Below are 21,720 nucleotides of genomic sequence, written 5' to 3'. Positions count from 1 at the left end.
TCCTGAGACTGAGCTAATGAGATGTATGGCTCTTCCCATAGGAACTGCAGAGCTCAACAGAGGACATTAAACCACCCAGTATTTTTCCCTAATAATGACAGAGGGACTGCATGCCTCGCCCTCATTTCACCCCACATCTCATTTTTGCAAGGTCTGCTGTTGCTAAAAATGATAACACTCTCCTAGATTAGAGAAAAGGCTTGATGAGGAGGGAAGCGGGACTGGAGCATGGGGCTGAGGAAAGCACTTGACCCACACATCCTCATGAAGCCTGTGAGCCCTGATTAGTAAATCAAGAGAGACAGAAGTACAGTTGTGTTTGAGGTGTCTGCCAAGCATGGAGGAGCTGTCAACCATGTTGTAATTGCAGTAGGAAATAAATGATACCTTTGATCATGTGAAGAAGAGAAAGAATACAGGAGGGAGGGTAATTTTCATGTCTGTATTGCATGGGATTCTGGGAAAGGAGAAAGAGGCTCAGTGGTTGCACTGAGGAGGGAGAGAACAGGTTGGTGGGAGGGACAGAAAACAGCAAAGGAGAGGCACTGGACCTAGGGCTGGTGGGTAGAGGACTAGCCAGGCAAAAGGACGAGTATTTTAGTCAGAATGTGCGAATGGAGGGACAACATTCCCAAGCGTAGGACCTATGAGTGTTTGTATCAACTGGGCAGCCAGGAGAGGTGATAGAGAGAAGAATTGGGGTTCAACTTGGGTGCAGTGTTTGTTTTCCTTCATATTGTAACTAACAGCCAACAGGAAAAGCTGAAGAGAGGAAGATGTATTTGGGCTTAAAGTTTCCGAGACTATTAGTCAGTCAATTAATGTGGAATGTGCAGAGTGGAGCCAAGCAGCTCACACTACAGAAGGCAGGAAGCAGAAAGAGGGAGTATAGGAAGGAGCCAGGGCAAGTCTAACCTCCAAGAACACACCCTCCGTGATCTACTTCCTCTAAGCTCTACCTTCTATCACATCCCCATTTATTATTAATGAATCCCTCAAGAGACTGATGCATTTATTACATCAGAGTCATTATCCCAGCTTCATTTCTATTTCTGTGAGAAAACATCCTGACAAAAACAACTCAGGGATGAAAGGAGTTTATTTTAGTTCACAGTTCCAGGTCACAGTCCATCATTGAGGGGAAGTCAAAGCAGCAGGAACTTGAGGCAGCTGGACACATCACCTCCACAGTCAGGAGCAGAGAGAAGTGAAGCCACGTGTGCTCACTTGCTCAGCAGGATTTCTCCAGTCTTACACAGTCCAGAACCCCCTACCTACTGCCATTTGCAGTGGGTTGAGTCTTCCCACACCAATTAAGACAATTCCCCACAGACATGCCCATAGGCCAACACCTCTTCTAAACAATCCCTCATCAAGACTCTCTTTCCAGGTGACTCTAGATTGTGTCAGGTTGACAACTAAAACCAACCATCACATCACCAAAAGACTCCATCACTACCATGATGGACTGTCCCCTCCAATTCTGAGCCAAAAGAAGTCCTTCTTTTAAGTTGATTTTGTCAAATATTTAGTCAGATCAAAAAGAACAGTAACGAAAAGGGGTCATTGTTGAGCTCCTCAACTCAGCTTCCATCAAGGAAAAAGGGGGGTGAAAAAAGATAAACTCGAAGGTAGGTGAGGTTGCAAGTACTGGATGGTGGAGGTGGTCCTGGGATTGCTTCTCATTCTTACATGTGTGTAGATGTGATGGTTAATATTGATCATCAACTCCTCAGAGCCTATAACTGCCTATGAGACACACCTCTGCACATGTGTGTCCTGGGAGGAGGTTTCTAGATTGAGTTAGCTGAGGCTGGAAGCCCCACCTTAAATGTGAGCAGCACCATCCCATGGGCTGGGGTCCTGGACTGAATAAAAAGGAGAAAGTGAGCTGAGCACCAGCATTCATCTCTCTGCTTCCTGACTGTGGATACCATGTGAGCAGCTGCCTCACACTCCTGCTGCCATGCCTCCCCACCATTATGGACTATGCCCTCAAACTGTGAGCCACAATAAACCCTTCCTTAAGTTGTTTATGTCAGGTATTTTGTCATAGCAATGAAAAGAAATGAACCAATACACCAGAAAAGGACTAACAGATGGGGAAAAAATAGAGCAGCCTGGGAAGTAGAGGCTGAGAGGAGATCTCCTGGGAGCTGAGGGAGGAAAGCTGGCAGGGAAAGACACTGAGGAGGTTGGAGCTGAGTACAGCTGCTCTGGCAGTGAGGAGGAGTCTGCAAAGGCCAGGGGAGTTTGGAGGTAATTGTACTGCGGAAACATGAACATGATGGGCTCACTTGAGCATCCCTCACGGTGGTCAGGAGCACTGAGGCTGTGACAAGCGGGAGGGATTGTGGTGAGAGTGATGAAGTGACGACACATCTCTTCCATGCAAGCTTCTCTCCCAATGTGAAGGGCAGTGTGTTAAGTCAGGGGTCCTTGGAAGAGGAAGATAGCAATAGTGTGTGTGTGTGTGTGTGTGTGTGTGTGTGTGTGTAAGAAGAGAGAGAGAGTGACAGAGAAGATGGAGAGAGAGACAGCAACAGAGAAGACAAAGAGAGAGTTGAAGAAATGGAGAGAGAGAGATGGAGAAACAAAGAGATGAGAAAGATAGAGTGATGACAGGAGAGATGAGAAATGGAGAGAGAGACAGAAAGATAGAGGAGGGAAAGAAGAAGGATGACAAGAGAGGTTTGAAAATATGAGGAATGGAGAGAAAGAAAGGGAGGGGGGAGAGATCAAAGAGATGAGACAGAGAGACAGAGAAAGACTTGGGAGGAGGGGCAGCTCTGAGCTGCCTATTCCAGTTACCTGCCCTGTGCTGGCCATTATTGTGCTACTCAGAGATCCCCATGCTCACAACCACGGCCTGGAGAACCTTCCGCCTCCAACCCCTCAATTCTGCAAGAACAAAGGGATGGAGACCTCTTACATTCCAGCATCCATTTGCAGCATTTATACTTCAGATTTCAGGAAGCTTAGACTCACCACTGGGGGGGGGGGAGCGGGGACCATCACCCCACAGTGTAGCTCAGCCTCATCTCCCAAGGGCTGCATCTTTCATCTGTTCTGTGTACTCCAGTCCAGGGGCCTGTGAGTACTCTCCCTCTGCTCTCCACACTTCATCCCTAAGTCATGTTCTACCCTATGGATTAGAAATGACATATGTATCCATCAGTGCCTGGACTGACTCATGAACATGGCTAGAACTTCTGTCATCTGTCTTTCCACTCATCAAGTTTATTATTAGCATCTGCCATAGATCAGGCTTCTGCAAGCCAGGCAGAGAGGTTTGTTTTAGTTTTTATTTTTTATTAGCATGTATTCATTCTACAAAATGATGGGTTTCCTTAGAACCTTTTCATAAATTTATATAGTGGGCTTTTATCAAAGTCAGTCCCATGATCCTCTCTTGACCCCCTCCTCATCCTTCTGGTCCCTTCCTCTCCACAGAAAGTCCTCTTCTACTTTCATATCATATGTGTGTGTAATTTTATTTTAATTTTTAAAAAGATGTACTATTAATGCATCTCTACATGTGTCTGTGTGTGGGTATGTGCACATGAATACAATGCCCACAGAGACCGGAGCAGGGCATCGGTTCCCCTGGAGTTGGAGTTATAGGTGGTTGTGAGCTGCTGGATGTGGGTTCTGGGAACTGAACTTTGGTCCTCTGGAAGAGCAGCCCGTGCTCTTAACTGCTGAACTATCTCTCCAGCTACAACATTTGTCTCTCTGACTCTGGTTATCTCACCTATGTGATGATCTCCAGTTCATTCCATTTTTCTGCCAGTGACGCAGTGACATCATTTCTTTGTGAATTAAAAAAAAAAAACGAAACCTCCACTCGGTGTGTGTGTGTGTGTGTGCACGTGTACTTACAGTGTATGCATGCACATGTGCTTACATATATCTTAGAGTATTTGAGACAGGGTCTTTCTGTCCCTGGCTGGCGAGGAACTCCCTATGTAGACCAGGCTGACCTTAATCTCACAGAGATCCATCTGCCTCTATCTCCTGAGTGCTGGGATTAAAGTTATGCACCTGCCCAGCTGTCTTAGACTTTTTAAACAAGTGGTGCCTACCTTTCTAGAACTTAAAGACCAGCAAGCATAAGGCTGATTCTCATAATAATAACTACTGTGTGCCTGTTGTCTGTGGTCAAGCGAATGTGCCAAACCTGGTGAGTATTTAACACAGAAGAGCCTGTGGGTTCTGGGGAGGGGCAGGGGAAGGGGATAGGCATCTATGTGGGGGAAAGTTCTTGACCTGGGCCTGTGGTTATCTAAGGTATGTTGAAGGGAACAGAGAAGCCAGAATAGGGAATAAAAATGCCAACCAGGCTAATTGGATCTTTTCATTAGAAGGTTCTAGAAGGTTCTGTATTGCTGGATCTTGCAAGAAGCTCGGAGCCAGGGTCAGTGTGGATCATTGTAACAGTTTTTCAGATGGCCAAGTTGAGGTGTATAGACATGATGAGAGTTCTGTGCCAGAGTGACATGTCTATGGAGAAACACTTCTCACCTCTGAAATCTCCAAGGATGTGGGTTTATTGTTGTTCACTTGGACCTATAAATGGGCAAGACTGAGGCCACTATCCCCCAATGGCTCTTATATTCCACTTTACTAGGGGAGTCTTGCATTATGGCTCTATATTTAGTCAAGGCTCTCTAGGGGACCAGAATTGATAGAATGAGTGTATCTTATGAAGTGGGATTTATCATATTGGCTTACACCGTCAGGGCTGGGTAGTTCAACAATGGCTGTCTGCACACTGGAGAGGTTAAGAACATAGTAGCTGTTCAGTCCACAAGGATGCATGCCTCAACAAGCCCAATCTAGTGCCAAAGGCCTGGAGGGTCCCCAGAGAGCTGGTGGTCTTCAATCCACCTTGGAAGGCTGAGCTAGATTCTGATGGCAGCAAAGGATGGCAAAGGCAGCAGCAGGGGTAGATGTATTCGCTCGCAAGGAGTGAAGACAGCCAAGCAGGCAGCAAGACTTGTCCATCAGACTTCTCTATGAGGGCTTCTATGAAAAGTGCTGTATACTCTGGGGGAGGGTTCTGAGCCCTGTGTACTCTTCCTGGAAATGACCTCACAGACCTGCCTAGAGGTGCGTCTCTTAGTTCCAGGTCCCATCAAGTTAACAGCCATCGAAAACCCTCCTGAGCACAACTGGACCCCATTGTGGGTAGAGAAGCAGTGTGGACACAGAGCACTCTAGCTTTATTGCTTGGCTGCAAGGGTCAGAGGGTGTTAAAATAGCAGAGCAGCAGAGGTGGAGAGATGACACAGTGGTTAAGAGCATTCGCTGCTCTTCCAGAGGACCAAGGTTCAGTTCCCAGCACCCACATGGCAGCTAACAACCTTGTATAACTCCAGTTCCAGCAGATCTTATACCATCTTTTGTCCTCTGCAGGCATTACATGTGTGTGGTGCACTTACATATGTGCACGCAAAACACTCGTGTATGTACATAAAATTTAAAAAAGTTAATTTAAAAAACTAATGGCCAGCACTGGGAATGTGGCTCAGTTGGTAGAGTGCTTGCCCAGCATGCACAAGGCCCTGGGTTCCATCCCTAGCATGGCATAAACTGTGCATGGTGGTGCATGTCTGTAATTTTAGCACTTGGGAGGTGGAGGCAGGAGGATCAGAAGTTCAAGGTCATCCTTGGTTATACAGTGCCAGTCTGAGCTACATGAGACCCTATCTCAAAAATTAAAGTAAAATAAAATAGAACCAAAGAAGGTAGCCCAAGGAGTGAGTGTTCGGAGTAGCTAGGCATGAACTGAGTATGCTCTGCTTTCAGGATAGAGAATAACAGACTGAGATGGAGCAGCTGCCAGACTCCCAGGCTGAGAATGCTGGACCGGCCCTGAGGGACGTGATGGTGTGCCCTCATTCCTCAGATCACCACCCAGTCAATGAGATGACTCCCACCAATGCTCAGAAACTCATCCACTGTCACTCTAATCTTCCCAGCTTCCACCAGGCTTGAATTTACAGGAACATAGCAAAAATGGGGCTGTGTGATCCATGAATCCCCAGACAGTCTCCTCAGAAGGCATGGATGTATATCGTAACAGAACTTTATTTTCTTCTTAAAATTGCTTGCGTGATTAATATGGCCCGTCACAGCCCAAGCTGCTCAACATCAAAAACAGCTGCATCTCTCGCTCTGTCCTCAGCACTGCATCCCTCCCACTCTGTCCCTTCATCTGGTTTCCTTTGTTTAGGTCCCTCAGGCTTTCCTTCTATGAACCCTACAATCTCATACAGTTGTATTCTTTTCGTGTGTGTGTGTGTGTGTGTGTGTAGGCATGTGTGCAAGTAGAGGCCAAAGGACAACAGCCTCAGCTGTCATTTCTCAAGTGCTGTCCACCTTGTTTATTTTATTTAATTATTTCTTTTTCCTTTCTGTGTGATGTGCATGTGTGTATGCATTCTTTTGTGTGTAGTCTCACATGTGCATGGGTGTACATGTACATGTGTATATGTGTGTGTGCATGTGGAGGGCCGAGGTTGATGTCAGGGATCATCCTCCATCCCTTTTCCGCCTTATCCATTGAGTGAGGGTCTCTCAATCAAACTCAGAGCTCACCAATATGGCTAGTCTCACTAGCCAGCTTGCTCTGGGGATCTCCTGTCTTCATTTATGTGGGCCTCTAGGGGTCTGAATTCTGGTCCTCTTACTTGCACAGCAAGTGCTTTGACCACTGAGGCATCTCCCCAGTCCCCACCTTGTTTATTTGAAACAGGGTCTGCCACTAACCTGAAACTCACCAGGTAGACTAGACAGGCTGGACAGAGAGTCCCAGGGATTCACCTGTCTCTGCCTTCCCAGCACTGGGATTGCAATCACAAGCATGCACCACCACACCTGAGTTTTTGTATGTGGGTTACATATGGAGATGGAACTCAGGTCCTTGTGTTTTCACAGCAAGCACTCAATCAACTGTGTTATCTATCCAGCTATAGGTTTGTTTTTAAATCTACCTTTCATGACATGGAACTGAGGGACATTTCTGATTCAAACCATAATACCATGGGAGTGTGGAGGTGATACAGGTGGATTCAGGTGGATGTGTGCTTAAGACTGGTGTTTTCTCTTTCCTTTGTGTGGTAAATTTTGTGAGGTAAGCTGAATCCTTTAATGTTGTCCTAGTTTGCATCTCTATTATTGTGGTTAAAACACTGACTAAACCAACTTAGGAAAGAAAGTATTTGGTTGAAAGTTCACAGTTCATCATCAAGGGAAGTCAAGGCAGGAACTCAGGACAGGAATCTGGAACACAGACCATAGAGGAATGCTGCTTACTGGCTTGCTCCTCTGGCCCGTGCTTGGCCTGCTTTCTTATACAACCCAGGACTACCTGCCCAAGGGTAGCACCACCCGCAGTGGGCTGGACCCTCCCACATTGCTCAACAATCAAGAAAATGCCTCACAGACATGGCCACAGGCCAGCCCAATGGAGGAAATTCCTCAGTTGAGGTTCCCTCAGCCCAGGTGTGTCAAGTTGACAACTAAAGCTATCCAGACAATGGACCCCTTGTCAACTTGACACACAAGCACATCACTTTTAAATCACATTTCCATTTCTTATCCCCAAGATCTCATATTAACATTTAATATTACAACACAAAAAATACTACAACATTAAAAGCCCATAGTTAAAAATTCAAACACTTTAAAAATGCATTGTCTCTTTAAAATATTCCAAGTATCTCAACTGTAGGCTCCTGTAAAATCCAAAATAAGCTACATACTGTCTCGTTTCAAAAGGGAAAAAACTGGGCACACTTAAATAAAATCAAACTCCTGCAATGTAGCTTGGTGTTGGACATCTGGGAATCTCTCACAATGTTCTGGGCTCCAAAGGACTTGGACAGCTCCACTTCTCTGGCTCTGCCATCCACAGCACACTCAGCTTGTCTCATTGATTCAGGCTGGCTCCACTGCATACCTGCCACTGTCCATGGTGGTCATTCCATGGTGCTGGCATCTCCAATATACTGGTGTCTCCATTGCAACTCAGGCTACGCCTTCACTAATGGCCTCTTCTGGCTTCTCAGGGTATCAAGCCTCAAATTCTCTCCAGGACTCATGCCTGCCTTCAAAACTAGTACCATGTAGGAGACTCTTACACATTACTAAGTCCTTCTTCCAGGTTGAGATGGAGCCACAAGGCCCCTCTGGACCACAGATTCTGTGTGACCATGAGGAAATTACTTTCCAGAAGATTTCACCTCAATGATGCTGGTCTCTTGTTAATCACAGCTGATTCTTCAGCCCCAGCTGGCCAGAAAACAGATTCTCAATTTAAAATATCACACAAACAGCTCTGATAGTCTTTGCTTCTCTTGAAATGTTGCAAGCCAGGCCTCCATCATTCACAGTTCTCTTCAGCATAACTGTTTCAAGCTCCACAGTAACAACTTACTAAGTTCTGAGCACTCAGTGGCTTTTCCAGCCCAAAGATCCAAATACTTCCACAATCCTCCCCCAAACAATATGGTCAGATCTGTAACAGCAATACCCCATGATCCTGGTACCAACTTCTATTCTAGTTTGCTTTCTACTGTTGTAACAAAACACTGACCAAACCAATTTGGGGAGGAAGGGATTTATTTGGCTCATAGCTCTCAGTCCATCATCAAGGGAAACCAAGGCAGGAACTGGAGGACAGATCATGAAGGAACACTTCTTACTGGCTTGCTCCTCAGGTCCTTGCCCAGCCTTCTTTCTTATACAAACTAGGACCACCTGCCCAGGGGTGGCACAGTAGACTGGCTCTCCCACATCACTCCACACTCAAGAACCCCCCCTCCCCACACACACACATGCAGATGGCCACAGGTCAATCCAATGGAGGAAATTCTTCAGTTCTGGTTCCTTTTATCCAGGTGAGTCAAGTAGACAATTGAATCTATCCAGCACAAATGTGTTCTTCCTTAGGTTTAATTCACAGTTCTTAGCCCAAAAGAGGTCAAGAGAGCACTTGGGGTGTAGCACAGTTGGTAGAGAGTTTTCTAGCATGCATGAAGCCCTGGATTCCATCCCTATCACTACATAAACCAACCATGGTGGTGCATGCCTGCAATTGTAGCACTTGGGAGGAAGAGGCAAGAGGAATCCTCATCTTTCGCTATTGATATTTGAGGCCAGCCTGTGCTACATAAGATCTTGTTTCAAATAAAAGCTGAGAGAGAGAGAGGAAAGAGAGGGAAGAGAGAGAAGGAAGCCAAGAGATCAGTTAGCTAAAATCATTCAAGGTTAGCTATGTATTTCATATATAATGTTGTCATAGTGTGCATCTCTATTATTGCATATCTATCTTCTTTTTAAAGATATGTACTTATTTTATATGTATGTGTGTGCATGTGTGGGAGTGTATATAACTACATCACATGTGTACAGGTGCCCCCTGGAAGCCAGAACATGGCTTCCCTGGAACTGGAGTTACAGGTGGTTGTGAGCCACCCAGTGTAGGTGCTGGGAACAAACTGGGACCTTCTATAAGAACAGCAAGTGCTCTTAACCACTGATCCATCTCTCCAACCTCTCCTGTGCCTTCTTGCTCCCTCTGACAACCTTCTCGTTCTCCCTTCCCCAGGTGTAAGGAACTCAAATACTCTAAGGAGCTGCCGCAAATCTCCATCATCTTCATCTTTGTGAATGAGGCCCTGTCAGTGATCCTGCGGTCAGTACACAGTGCTGTCAATCACACACCCACACACTTGCTGAAGGAAATCATCCTGGTGGATGACAACAGTGATGAAGGTATGGGGGTGGATGGCCCATAGGCCTCAGATGAAAATGTCACTTCTGCTCCCAAGAGAGCCCTGTGTCCATGGCTTTTGCTCCTTAGAATATGTCAGGCAAAGGGAGGGGTTTGAAAGGAGGAGGTCCCAGTAGACATTGGTTCATTAATGTCTAAATTCTCCAGAGCTCTGTGCTGGTTAGTTTTTTTGGTGTTTTTTTTTTTATGTTGTTGTTGCTGCTGTTATTGTTTGTTTTTAATTTTCAGCTTGACACAACCTTATCTAGATCAGATTGATCTGTGGGCATGTCTGTGGGGGATTTTCTTGATTGCTAATTGGTGTGGGAAGACCCAGCCCACTGAGGGAGGTACCATTCCCTAGATGGTGTGTGGGGGGGGGTACTGTGTACAAGAGAAATAGAGCTGAGAGAAAGCAAGTGAGGTTCCATCCGTCTCTTTCTGCCCTTGACTGTGGGTGTGATGTGAGGAGCTATCTGAGTTCCCACACGGACTTCCTTCAGTGGTGGACTGTGACCTGGAAGTAGAAGCCAAATAAACCCTTTCCTCCCCCAAGTTGCTTATGATCAGGGCGTTTTTATCACAGCAACAAAAGTGAAACCAGGATAGGCTCAGTAGGTAAAAATGCGTGTCACACAATCATGAGGACCTGAGTTCAATCCCCCAGAGCCCATGTGAAAAAAGCCAGGTGTGAGTTAGTATTGGGAGCTTATAACCCCAGCACCAGGGAGGCAGAGGTAGGAGGATCCTAGGGCTCTATGGCCAGGCAGCCTAGCCTAATTGGTGAGCTTCAGGCCAAGGAGACATTCTGTCTCATGCCTGAGAAATGACATTATGGGCTGCCTGTGGCCTCCACAGGCACACACACACACACACACACACACACACACACACACACACATGCATACACACAATAAAAATAAATAAATTTCAAAAAGTAAAATTACTGGTACCACACACCTTGTAACCCCAGCACTCAGGAGGCTAAGACAGGAGGATCATGAGTTCAGAGTCAGCCTGGGTTATGCAACAACTTCTGTGCCAGTCCAGGCTACATAATGAGACTCTATTGGAAAAAAAAAAAAAAAACCATACAACAAGAGTAAATTAGTGGGTTTGAATCTAGATTAATTGCCTTTTATTCATATCACCTAAAGAACATAAAGAGGAAGGGCTGAATCCTTCCTTTCCCTGTCTTTTACTGCTGTCTCTACTGTCTTTTCCAAGATTTAAGTAAAGAAGTTAATTCTGGGTGCGGTGGCACACACCTTTAATGCCAGCACTCAGGAGGAGGCAGAGGCAGGCAGATCTTTGTGAGATCCAGGCCAAACTCGTCTACATAGTAAGTTCCAGGTGGGCTGAGGCTACAGGAGAACCTGTCAAAAAAAATAAAGCAATTGTCCTTGGAGCTGGGGAGATGGCCCAGTCAACAGAGTACCAATCATGAAAGCAGGAGTTTAATCTCCAGAACCCGCTTAAAAAGCTGGGCACCATGGTGAGCACCTATAACTCCAGTGCTGAGGAGGCAGAGACAGCTTGATCCCTGAGCTCACTGGTCAGCCAGTCTAGCTGAATCGGCATACCCCAGGTTCAGTGAGAGACCCTAATTCAAATATAAAGGTAGAGAATGATTGAGGAAGACACTTGATATAGACTTCTAGTCTCCACACACATGAGCATATACACATACATAAACATGCACACACATATACACACATAAACACATAACACTGTCTTATGTTAGGAACACATTTTATATTAGAATTCCCCCTTTGGGTCACTGGACCCAAAATGATGGTGGCTGAAAATCAGTTTTGGTAGGTGTTTGGATTTCAGCACTCTTAGAGGCAATGGGTCAGTTGAAATAGAATGTAAGGGCCTGGAGAGATGGCTCAATGATTAAGAGCGTGTACTGCTCTTGTAAAGGACAGATGTTCAGTTCCCAGTACCCACTTGAGGTACTCACAACTTCCTGTAACTCCAGCTTCTGACCTCCACACTCACACATGCACATACACACATAGACACATACACACAATGCAAAAAATATTTAAATAAAATTAGAAAGCAAGAAAATATTGGATGGTCATTGCAAAACACTTAAGAGGTCCTGAGAGACCAACAAAGTGCATTAGACTGGTGTGGCAGTGGTAGGCCCTGAGAATTTCACTTTTTAAAAAATAGAAATTATTTATTTTTATTTTATGTATATGAGTATATTACCTGCATGTATGTAAGTGCACCCATGTTGTGCAATGACCATGGAGGTCAGAAGAGGGAGTAGGATTCCCCTGAAACTGGAGTTACAGATGGTCATTAGCTGCCATGTGGTACTGGGAACCAAACCCAGGTCCTCCTCAAGAACAACCAGTGCTCTTAACCACTGAGCTGTCTCCCCAGTCCCAGAATCCTGCTCTTCTATCAGCTCATAAAGTGTACAAAATTCCCTGTACTCACTGCAGGGAGATGCTCCCTCAAGCTCAGGACAGCCATGACAACCATTGGATTAGCCTGCCTGAAGGCCAAGGTGGCTTATCTTCCAAGCAGCCATAGGATTTTGAATAGATTAACTCTTGTTCTCAACAGGCTGAGTAGAAGGATTACCCCACAAGGGGCTCTCAGGCTGGGAAGAACATGAGCTCACTTGGGTCTAGGTCATAGCCTGATCATCTTCAGGAGCTCAGGTCCAGATCATCTCAGAGGCTGAGGTTCCCACCTGTATTCTGAACTGCTAATTATTCTCAAGGTGTGGTGATCAGGGCTCTGGGTTCTGGAATCTGTCCTCTTTGGGGCCTCTGGTATATAAAAATTGGTCACTGCATGGTTTTTAATACCCTTATTTTTCTCCTTTTTTCTTTATTTTTTTTTTGAGGGGGGTGGGAGTTAGAGTCTCATGTAGCTCAGGCTGGCCTCAAAACTTTGTATGTAGCTGAAGATGACCTTGAACTCCCCATCTTCCTGCCTGTACCTCTCAAGTATTGGGATTGCAGGCTTTTGCTACCATAAATGGTTTGTGCAGTACTGAGGATGGAGGCCAAGGTTTCATGCATGTTAGGCAAGCACTCTGCCAACGGAGCCATGTCCCCAACCTATTCTCCTTTATCTTGTACCATTTTTTAAGCTATAGTTTCTTTTAAGCCTGATGTTGACCTTGGAAGGGAGAGATTCTTCCAGTTCCAGTCTCAGAATCTTTTAGCAAAGTCTCTCTCTGGTTTGATTCATGAACCTCTTTGCTGCATCCTCCTTTGTAACACCTGTTGTAGACCTCTGGCTTCGGCAGAACTTTCTGAGTTTGTTGAACCTCTGCTTCTGACACTTCATGCATTAGGTAGCTAATGTCGTCTTACTTGTCCTGTGTCCTAACATGATTCTTGCTATGTATGACATAAGCACTGCGCTGCCACTAAAGAAATTATTAGCGTGCTATACTGTCTAATCTTACCTAACTGGGTTTCATGCAGGGTAGGGGCTTGAGTTTACAGATGGTTGGTGGCCCTCAATGACTCTCACCCCATGTGATGATTAATTTTAATTGTCAACTCGACACAATCTAGAATCACCTGGGAAGAGAGTCTCAGTGAGGGATTGTCTAGATCAGGTTTGTCTGTGGGGGGGGTATCTTGATTGGCTTTATTGATGTTGAAAGCACAATTCCCTAGGCCTGGACTGTGTAAGAGTGGGGAAGGTGAGCTGAGTACGAGCATGCATGCATACATTCTCTGTGTTACTGACTGTAATGCAATTAGCTGCTTCAAGTACCTGCCTTGACTTCCTCACGATGGTGGACTGTAACCTGCCATTGTCACCTGAAATAAACCCTTTCTTCCTTAGGTTGTCTTGGTCATGGTATTTTGCCACAGAAAGGAAACTAGGACACCTGGCAAGGAAGGGAGCCTGGTAGAGCTGGGGTAGGCGGGGCAGAGGCCCTTATTGAACTGACTGCAAATGTTGCACAGAAGCATTAGAAGACCCAGAGAGCAGAGATGACCCCCCCACTTCCCTATAAGCCCATCTAAAGGAGATGATTAGGAAGACAAGACAGCCTGAGCCAGAACTTCAGTTCCATAGGAGACAGCAAAGTTCTCTGGTACAGGTCAAGCACTTGGTAGTTTTTTCAGGTGGCTTAGCTTAGGTTCTCCCCAAGAAGCAGACTGGAAACAAAGATTTGAATGCAAGTAGTTCATTTGGGAGGTAAGCAGAACACCAGTGGGGTGTGGGCTGTGTTCTCCTTTAATTTCTGCTGCTGTGGTAAAACACCTGGACAAAATACAACATAGGGGAGGAAAGGGCTTATTTAGATCTACAGAGACAGACTGCTGGCCACACCACATCCACAGTCAATGTCAGGGAGAAATGAATTCATTCTCTCTCTCTCTCTCTCTCTCTCCCTCTACACCCCCCCCGCAAGCTTTCTTCACTCTTACACTATTCAGGGTCCACACCATGAAATGGTGCTGTCTACATTCAAACTGGGTCTTCCCATGTCAATTAACACTCAAGACAATCCCCCACAGGCATGCCCATAGGCCAGCCTGCTCTGGATAATCCCTCATTCAGACTCTTTTCCCAGGTAATTCTAGGTTGCATCAAGTTGACATTTAAAGCTAACTAGCACAGAATGTAAGAATGCTGAAGAGATCTGCAAACATGGCTGTTGTGGGCAAGAGAAGTTGAATCCCAGGGGTGGAGCTCCAGGAGACAGTGTAGGGTCACCCTTAAACTAAGCCTGCACTACAAGTGAGTTTCAGTAATAGAGCTAATAATACCAGCAGATGTTTTCTTGCAAGAATTAACATGGTGGAACTCGGGAGACAGGTGGGTCTGGTTTATGTACCTTTGTCACATTAAATGCTTTAGCAATGGAAACTTCTGGATCCCTGTGCTCAAGGAAGTTCTGCTTTAACAGGCTCAGGGTTGGGTTGTAAAGTTGCATGGTTCACAGTCTCCCTGGCAGTGGTGTTAAAGAGGGTGTGGAGACTACACCTTAGAACCTACACGAACCAGCCAAGCCTTGAGCCTGGTTCTGAAGGTACCACCTCTTTGGTTGGTACATCAAATCTAGATAAACTTGACTGAATCTTAAAAGGGGGAAAAGGAAGCTCAACGGTCAAGAAAGAGCACTTATTGCTCAGTTACTAGTACCCACAGCAGGTGGCTCATAATCATTATAACTCCAGCTCTAGGAGATCTGATGCCCTCTTCTGGCTTCTGTGGGCTCTGCACTCACAAATGCATATACTCACACACAGACACACATACATAGATATAATTAATAAATAAGTCCTTAAAGGAAAAGATGGTAAGTGGAGAGGAAAATAAGGAGGGAAGTGTTTGGTTCAGTCAAATCTTAAGGTCTCTAAGTCCTGTTCCTCCTTTTTCTTGCCTTCGATGATCTAGGGGACCAGAGTTGACTATATTAATACTACTTCCTCCTGATTCCCTGGCTCTAGTCTCAAGATTTTCCCCAGCCTCTAGAAAAATACATTCCCTTTCAGTAGAATAATTGAGTGCTTTTCTGTTGTTCTTGTTTTCTTGAGATATTATTTGAATCTACTATTAACAAGTTTTGTAAATATCTCATATCTACTTGAAAAGATCCCACACACTATAATCACAGAATTGAATTCTTGCCAGATATCAATTTTGTACATTTGGATAGACTTGGGTTTATTTTCTTAAGTCTCTGTGATAATGGTGTTTTAACATCTCCTACCGTGACTGCTTCTTCATGGATTCTTAATAGTGTTTGATGTCTGCATCTTCTCGTTAGGTTTTCCTGTAGCTATAGATTTGCTGTGTGTGCCTTCCTGGTTAGCAGTAATTCTCACCATCTTTATCTTAAAAGCATATTTTTTCACCCCTAATATATTTTTGAACATTCATATTACTAATCTCACTTACCTTCTGTTTCAAGTTTGATTAAAACATTCTTTTTCTAGCCTAATAATTTTGTTTTTAGATCTTAAAAGTAATGAATATTCTTTGAAGGAAAATGTGAACATATGAAAAAGCAAACATAATTGGAAAAACAGACACTGCAGAGACATCAGAGGAGGATTTGTTTGCGCCTTCCTCCTTTTAAATGGAGACTTTACTGTTAAGATCCATTAATGCAAAGAAGTTAATAATCTGTCTTTTTACTTCTTCCCTGATGTAAAACATAATTTGTTTCTTTTTTATTATAATAATGTTTATAGACATCATTCTAAGGAGGTCAGGCTGGTCCATCTTGTGCTGTGTCCTGGTCCAACTGGTCTCAGGGAGTAACGGAATAAAGATGGTAACCCCAAATCAGATACAAGCTGAGGGGGGGATGTTGGTCTTTCCATTGCTACAGTGTTTGATTTACTACAGTGCTGATTTTTAATTGTTAAAATTATATTTATTTACCTATGTGTATGTAGATGGTGAACACATAATGGCATGTATGTGGGAAGACAGAGGACACCTTGCAGGTATTAGTTTTCACTGGTCCTATTAGCTTTAACTGTCAACACAACCTAGAGTCACCTGATAAGGGACCCACAACTGAGGGATTTCCCAGTTTAGATTGACCTGTGGGCATGGCTGTGGAGGATCGTCTGGATGAATGTCCAGGGTGTCTGCTGAGCCTCCTTTTCAGCTCACAGTGAGCACTCCAGTGGCACTTGCACACCCAGGTGTGAGGGGAGGGCGTGGAGATCTATTGCTTAATGAGAACCAGAGTTCAATTTGAGAAAGTGAATAAGGTTCTGGGGAAAGAGGATTGTGAGGGTTGCACATTAACAAACCTGTGCATTATGGCATTGTGTACATAAAAATTGCTAATATGTTAACATTTTCTGTTTTGTCACAATTTTAATTTGTTTTTGTTTTGTTTCTATGGAGCTGGAAGTAAAGCTTAGGATCATGATGAACCACCCCTTCAGCCCCTCACTGGGGGATTCTAGGCAGGTACCTTACCACTGAGCCACTCCTTCAGCCCCTCACTGGGGATTCTAAGCAGGTACTCTGCTGCTGAGCTATATCTCCATTTCCTAGCTGGGCAATTGTACACACGTGTTCTACCTCTTACCTACATCCCCAAGCATTTTTGTTGTTGTTTTTGACACAGCACTCACTGTATAGCTCAGGCTGGCCCAGAACTCGTGACCCCTCTGCCTCAATCTCCCCAGTGCTTAGATTCATAGATGTGAACCATCATGACTCGTTCATACCACATTTTTTATAGAGTTGATTAGATACTGGATCATGAACTGAAGCCTACAAAATTGTTAACTAATATAAGCCTTTTGTTTTTATAAGTAGATTATCTTAGTTATGAATTATAGTTACAGAAAGCTGACCAACACACCAGTTGTCTCTGGGCATCACCGTGTGGGTTTCTGAGGTGATCAGGACAGTTGTATAACTTGTCACTGATATTTCTCTTTAGAATGAGCACACCTGACCAATGTCCTTTCTTGGTCAATTGTGTTCGAAGGTTGAAAGCAATATGGCTCAGGTTAGAAAACTTTTTATAATTAATTTCTTGTGTGGAAGGTTTTACCCTGTGGTCTTCTAGAAAGGATTTTGGAAAAGCATCCACTTCGTATTGTTCACTTTTCTTCTGGGTTTATAATTGCAGAGATAGAAGAAGTCTTGTGTTTGGGTGAGATAACATTCTCCCTGTGCTGTGAGGCTCTGATTGACAGAGCCAGGAGACCCCTTGTTATCACACAACTCCATGTTTAGCCAGACGCTCTCACTACCAACATCATCTGCCTTCCCCCTGTCTGGAAAGTGCCTTTCTAATAGGAAATGATTCTTGTTGCCCCCAAGCAGATAACTGCAGTGTGACATTGCCTGCTCTGTGGGTCTGTCATCACAGCTAGATGGCACATTTGTAGTTCATCCTTGTACTTATTTAGGCTGTGTGATGAAGGAAAGGCTGAGGACCATACATTTATTTACATCTGAGAGAGCATGAGAGCCCCAGCCAAATTTCCTATGCCAACTGGTTTAAAAAAATAACAAGGGGCTGGAGGGATCGCTCAGAAGTTAAGACCACTGGCCGATTTCACAGAGGACCAAAGTTTAGTTACCAATACCCACAATGAACAGCTCACCACCTCCTGTAACTCCAGCACCAGGGGATCCATTGCCCTCTTCTGGTCTCTCCAGCCACTGAACACATGTGTGTACACACACACACACACACACACACACACACACACACACACACATAATTTAAATAATAAAATCTTTTTTTAAAAAAAAAGAGCAAACAGCAGTAAGAAAAAAACATCTTATTTTGAAGTAAATAGACGCTAGTACAAAGTGTCAAAACGATACAGGAAGTCCTTCCTCCCTCTCACTTAGTTTTCCTCAGTGGTAACGTCATCAGTAGAATAGTGGTTACAAAACACTATTCCACCAATATAATCAAATTATATTATTACATTTTAAGGAGCTCCTCTTCACTCAACTACTATGTAATCACTGTGTGTTCATGTAGTTCTATAAAATCCTATTTAGTTACTTGTTTGTTTGTTGTTTTGTTTTTTTTAAGTCCAGAGAATTAATCTTAGGACCTTGTTTTTTTTTAATTTTATTGAATTTTTGTGTATTTCATACATAAAATCATCTTTATATCCCCTTCCCTTTTGGCACCCTCCCATAGCCCCACCACTGGAGTTCATACATTCTGTCATTTGTGTTAAGGACTTTCATGTAGTTAGTGACCCCAGATGTCCCTCAGTGCAAGTTCATCCACTGGGATTTTTTTTTTTTGCATGCGTTCTTCAGATTGCCTTCAGGTCCACATGCTTTTACAGCAAGCACTTTGTTAGTTGAGCTTTGCCCTATCCCTGTTACATACTTTGATAGTCTCTCTTGGGTAGAAGAGATGTGTTCATTTCTGCAAGCTGTTTATGGAACAGTCTTCTCATCTTCTGTTACACAACACTTCAGTCTGGACATCTCCTGAAATCCTGTGTGAGCATTTCACTTATGCATAGGAATAGGACTCTTTTTACCATTGACCTTGGAAAGTTCAGAGCTGTGAACCCAGAACCCATAATGCCAGAGAAGGGGAACTGGTCACATAACTTGCTTTCCTTTTTCCATTACTGGCTTCCCACTGAATTGAAAGGAAACTTGAAGAAGAAGCAGCCAGTCACCAAGACATAGCCCATGGTCTCAGGAGCTTTTCATTTCCCGTATGATCTGATCTTGTTCCTTAATGACACAACTCCTGCTATTTCAAGGAAAGAGGTTTGCTGGCTTCAAAACATTCAGAATCAATACCACAGTAAATAAGAACGTAAAGAAAGAAAAACACACTAAAGCCTGCAGGCAAATTTTACTGCTTAAATTCACATAATGCTAGGGTTTGCCTGCAGATTTGATTTTTGTCTGCCTGTCTGTGTGTGTGTTTGTGTGTGTGTTTGTGTGTGTGTGTGTGTGTGTGTAGGTATGTGTGCATCTGGAAGTCAGAAAACAATGTCAGGTGCTGTTCCTCAGGCATAATACACCTTTTACATTTTTAAAAATTAATATTTATTTTTATTTTTTATTATTGTTTTGCCTGCATGTATGCATGTGCACCACATGCATGACTGGTGCCCTTGGAGGTCAGAAGAGGGCATCGGATTCCCTAGAACTGGAGTTACAGATGGTACTTAGCTGCCATGTAGGTGCTGGGAACTGAACCCGGGTTCTCTTCAAGAGCAATCAGTGCTCTTAAGCACTAAGCCTGCTCTCTAACCCTTGTATATATTTTTAGAAGTATAAATATTATATTTGCATATATATATATATGCGTGCATATGTGTGTGTGTGGGCATGTGTGCCATGACACAGGTATAGAGGTAGAGGTCGGGGGACAACTTGCAGGAGTCAGTCCTCTCCTTCCCGCCAGTGCTATTAACCACTGAGTCATCTATCCAGCCCAAAGGAATATCTTGATAACAGAGTTGAAAGCCTTGGTTGCTTTCCTTTCCCAGACACTTCTCAGAATGCATTACTGGGTGAGATGTGTTTAGCTTCATCCTTTGGTATTCTGCGGCTCTTGTCCCTTCTCCTTCTTTACAGTCTTTTTCTTTCTGGGCCTTCCTTTGAGCTCACTACAGCTTCACCTTGAAAATGCTTTCAAACACATGAAAACATCCCTGTTAAGCCTCCCCTGTTCTTCCTGAAGTTTCTCGCATCTCTTTTTCCTCCTGTTCCAGGTCCTCTCATAGTCGTAAAGTGCATTAAGTCTCCAAAGCTGAGAGATGCTCAGAGAATAAAGTATGCATGAAAGCTGTTTGCTGTGCTATGGCATCACATTTTTTTGCACCATGAGCATATGAATATATGCATCTTCCCATGTGTAGGGGTACATGTGTATATACACGCATGTGTGTCTGTGTGTGCACATGGAGGCCCAGAGTTGACACTAGGTGTCTTCTTTGTGTCAAGGCAGGATCTCTCATTGAACCCAGAGCTTACTAACCAGCTCCAGCTATTTGAGCTAGCCGGCTTGCTGATCCAGGGATCCCCTGTCTTTGCCTCCTGAATGCTGGGTCTACAGGTGGCTACCACACCTGCCTCATTTTTACATGGGTTTTAAGGATCCAAACTCCAGTTCTCATGTCAGCACAGAAACAAATGTTCTATTCACTGAGCCATTCCCCAAGCCCTGCATCCTGTAGTTTTACCCATTTGCTTCTTCACTCTGGGTCTGCTTCCAGCCCAAGATGTTAGAGATAGACAACACCCACATCATGGCAGTGGAAATGTCACAAGATACAGGTCTTTTGTGTCAATATGACCTCTTCAGACCTTGGAGGCTCTTATGGTGAATCTTCATTGCCAAGTAGACTGGATTTAGAATCACCCAGGAGACACACTTCTGGATATGTCTGTGAGAGTGTGTCCAAGGAGGTTTAACTAAGGAGGTAAGACCCACCCTGAATGTGGGCAGCACCATCCCATGGGCTGGGGTCCTGGACTGAATAAAAAGGAGAAAGTGAGCTGAGCACCAGCATTCATCTCTCTGCTTCCTGACTGTGGGTGCAATGTGAGCAGCTGCCTCACACTCCCGCTGCCATGCCTTCCCTGCCATGATAGACTGCATCCTTAAACTGTGAGAGCCACAGTAAACCCTTTCTTACTTGAGCTGCTTCTTGTGAAGGAATTGGTCACAGAAATGAGAAAAGTCACTACTATAGTCACCTCCAAAAACACAGGCTCCCTGGGTACTCCACACTGGGAAGCCTTCTTGATCAATCCCATGGGCCTCTGTGTAGAGAGCTTTGACTGCTTTCAGTGGAAGGCATCCTAGAAAAATCAATATCCACCTCCAGTCCTGAACCTGGATCTGCACTGCTGAGCCAGCATTCTATGCATGACAAGGATCCTAATCCACTTTACCATCCAGAATTGATGCTGATAGCTACAACTTCAAAATAGAATTGTGTGATAGTTAGCTTTAACTGTCAACTTGACACAACCTAGAATTGCCTGGGAAGTGTTTCAATGAAGGATTGGTTAGATCAGGTTGACCTGTGGGCATGTCTGTGGGGATTGTCTTGATTGCTAATGGATATGGGAAGACTCAGCCCACTGTGGGTGGCACCATTCCCTAGTCATGTGGTCCTGGGCTGTGTAAGAGAGGAGCAGTCTAGCAAGCAGGCAGCATGCATGCACTCACTTCTCTCTGCTCCTGACTGTGGATGTGATGTGATCAGCTGCTTCAAGTTCCTGCCTTGGCTTCCCCACAGTGATGGACTGTGACCTGGAACTGTGAACTAAAATTAACCCTTTCTCTCCTAAGTTTCTTATTGCTTGGTGTTTTGTCACAATAACAAAAAGGTCACTAGGACAAAGGAGCTGCATTTTTCTGGGTACTTTGAGCCCTGTCACGTTTGGTCTATGTATATCCTTGTTAGGAGTAAGACTATGCACACTGGTCATTTATCTACATACAAAGGAGC

General features: G+C 44.4%; 1 protein-coding gene across 1 annotated transcript in view; it reads left to right on the top strand.

The window, feature by feature from the left end:
- The window catches only part of Galnt17 (polypeptide N-acetylgalactosaminyltransferase 17), a gene marked incomplete in the record, with an annotated part of 518,181 nt that overhangs the window by 264,667 nt on the left and 231,794 nt on the right, over positions 1–21,720 (top strand). Inside the window, 1 exon segment of the mRNA XM_008851109.3 lies at positions 9,617–9,783. Coding sequence (XP_008849331.1) covers positions 9,617–9,783 — 167 coding nt within the window.

The sequence above is a fragment of the Nannospalax galili genome, unplaced genomic scaffold, assembly GCF_000622305.1.
Source record: "Nannospalax galili isolate Female #2095 unplaced genomic scaffold, S.galili_v1.0 scaffold444, whole genome shotgun sequence".
NCBI lineage: Eukaryota > Metazoa > Chordata > Mammalia > Rodentia > Spalacidae > Nannospalax > Nannospalax galili.
Note: the sequence above shows the minus strand (reverse complement) of the source record. Positions and strands in the feature narration are given on the sequence as shown.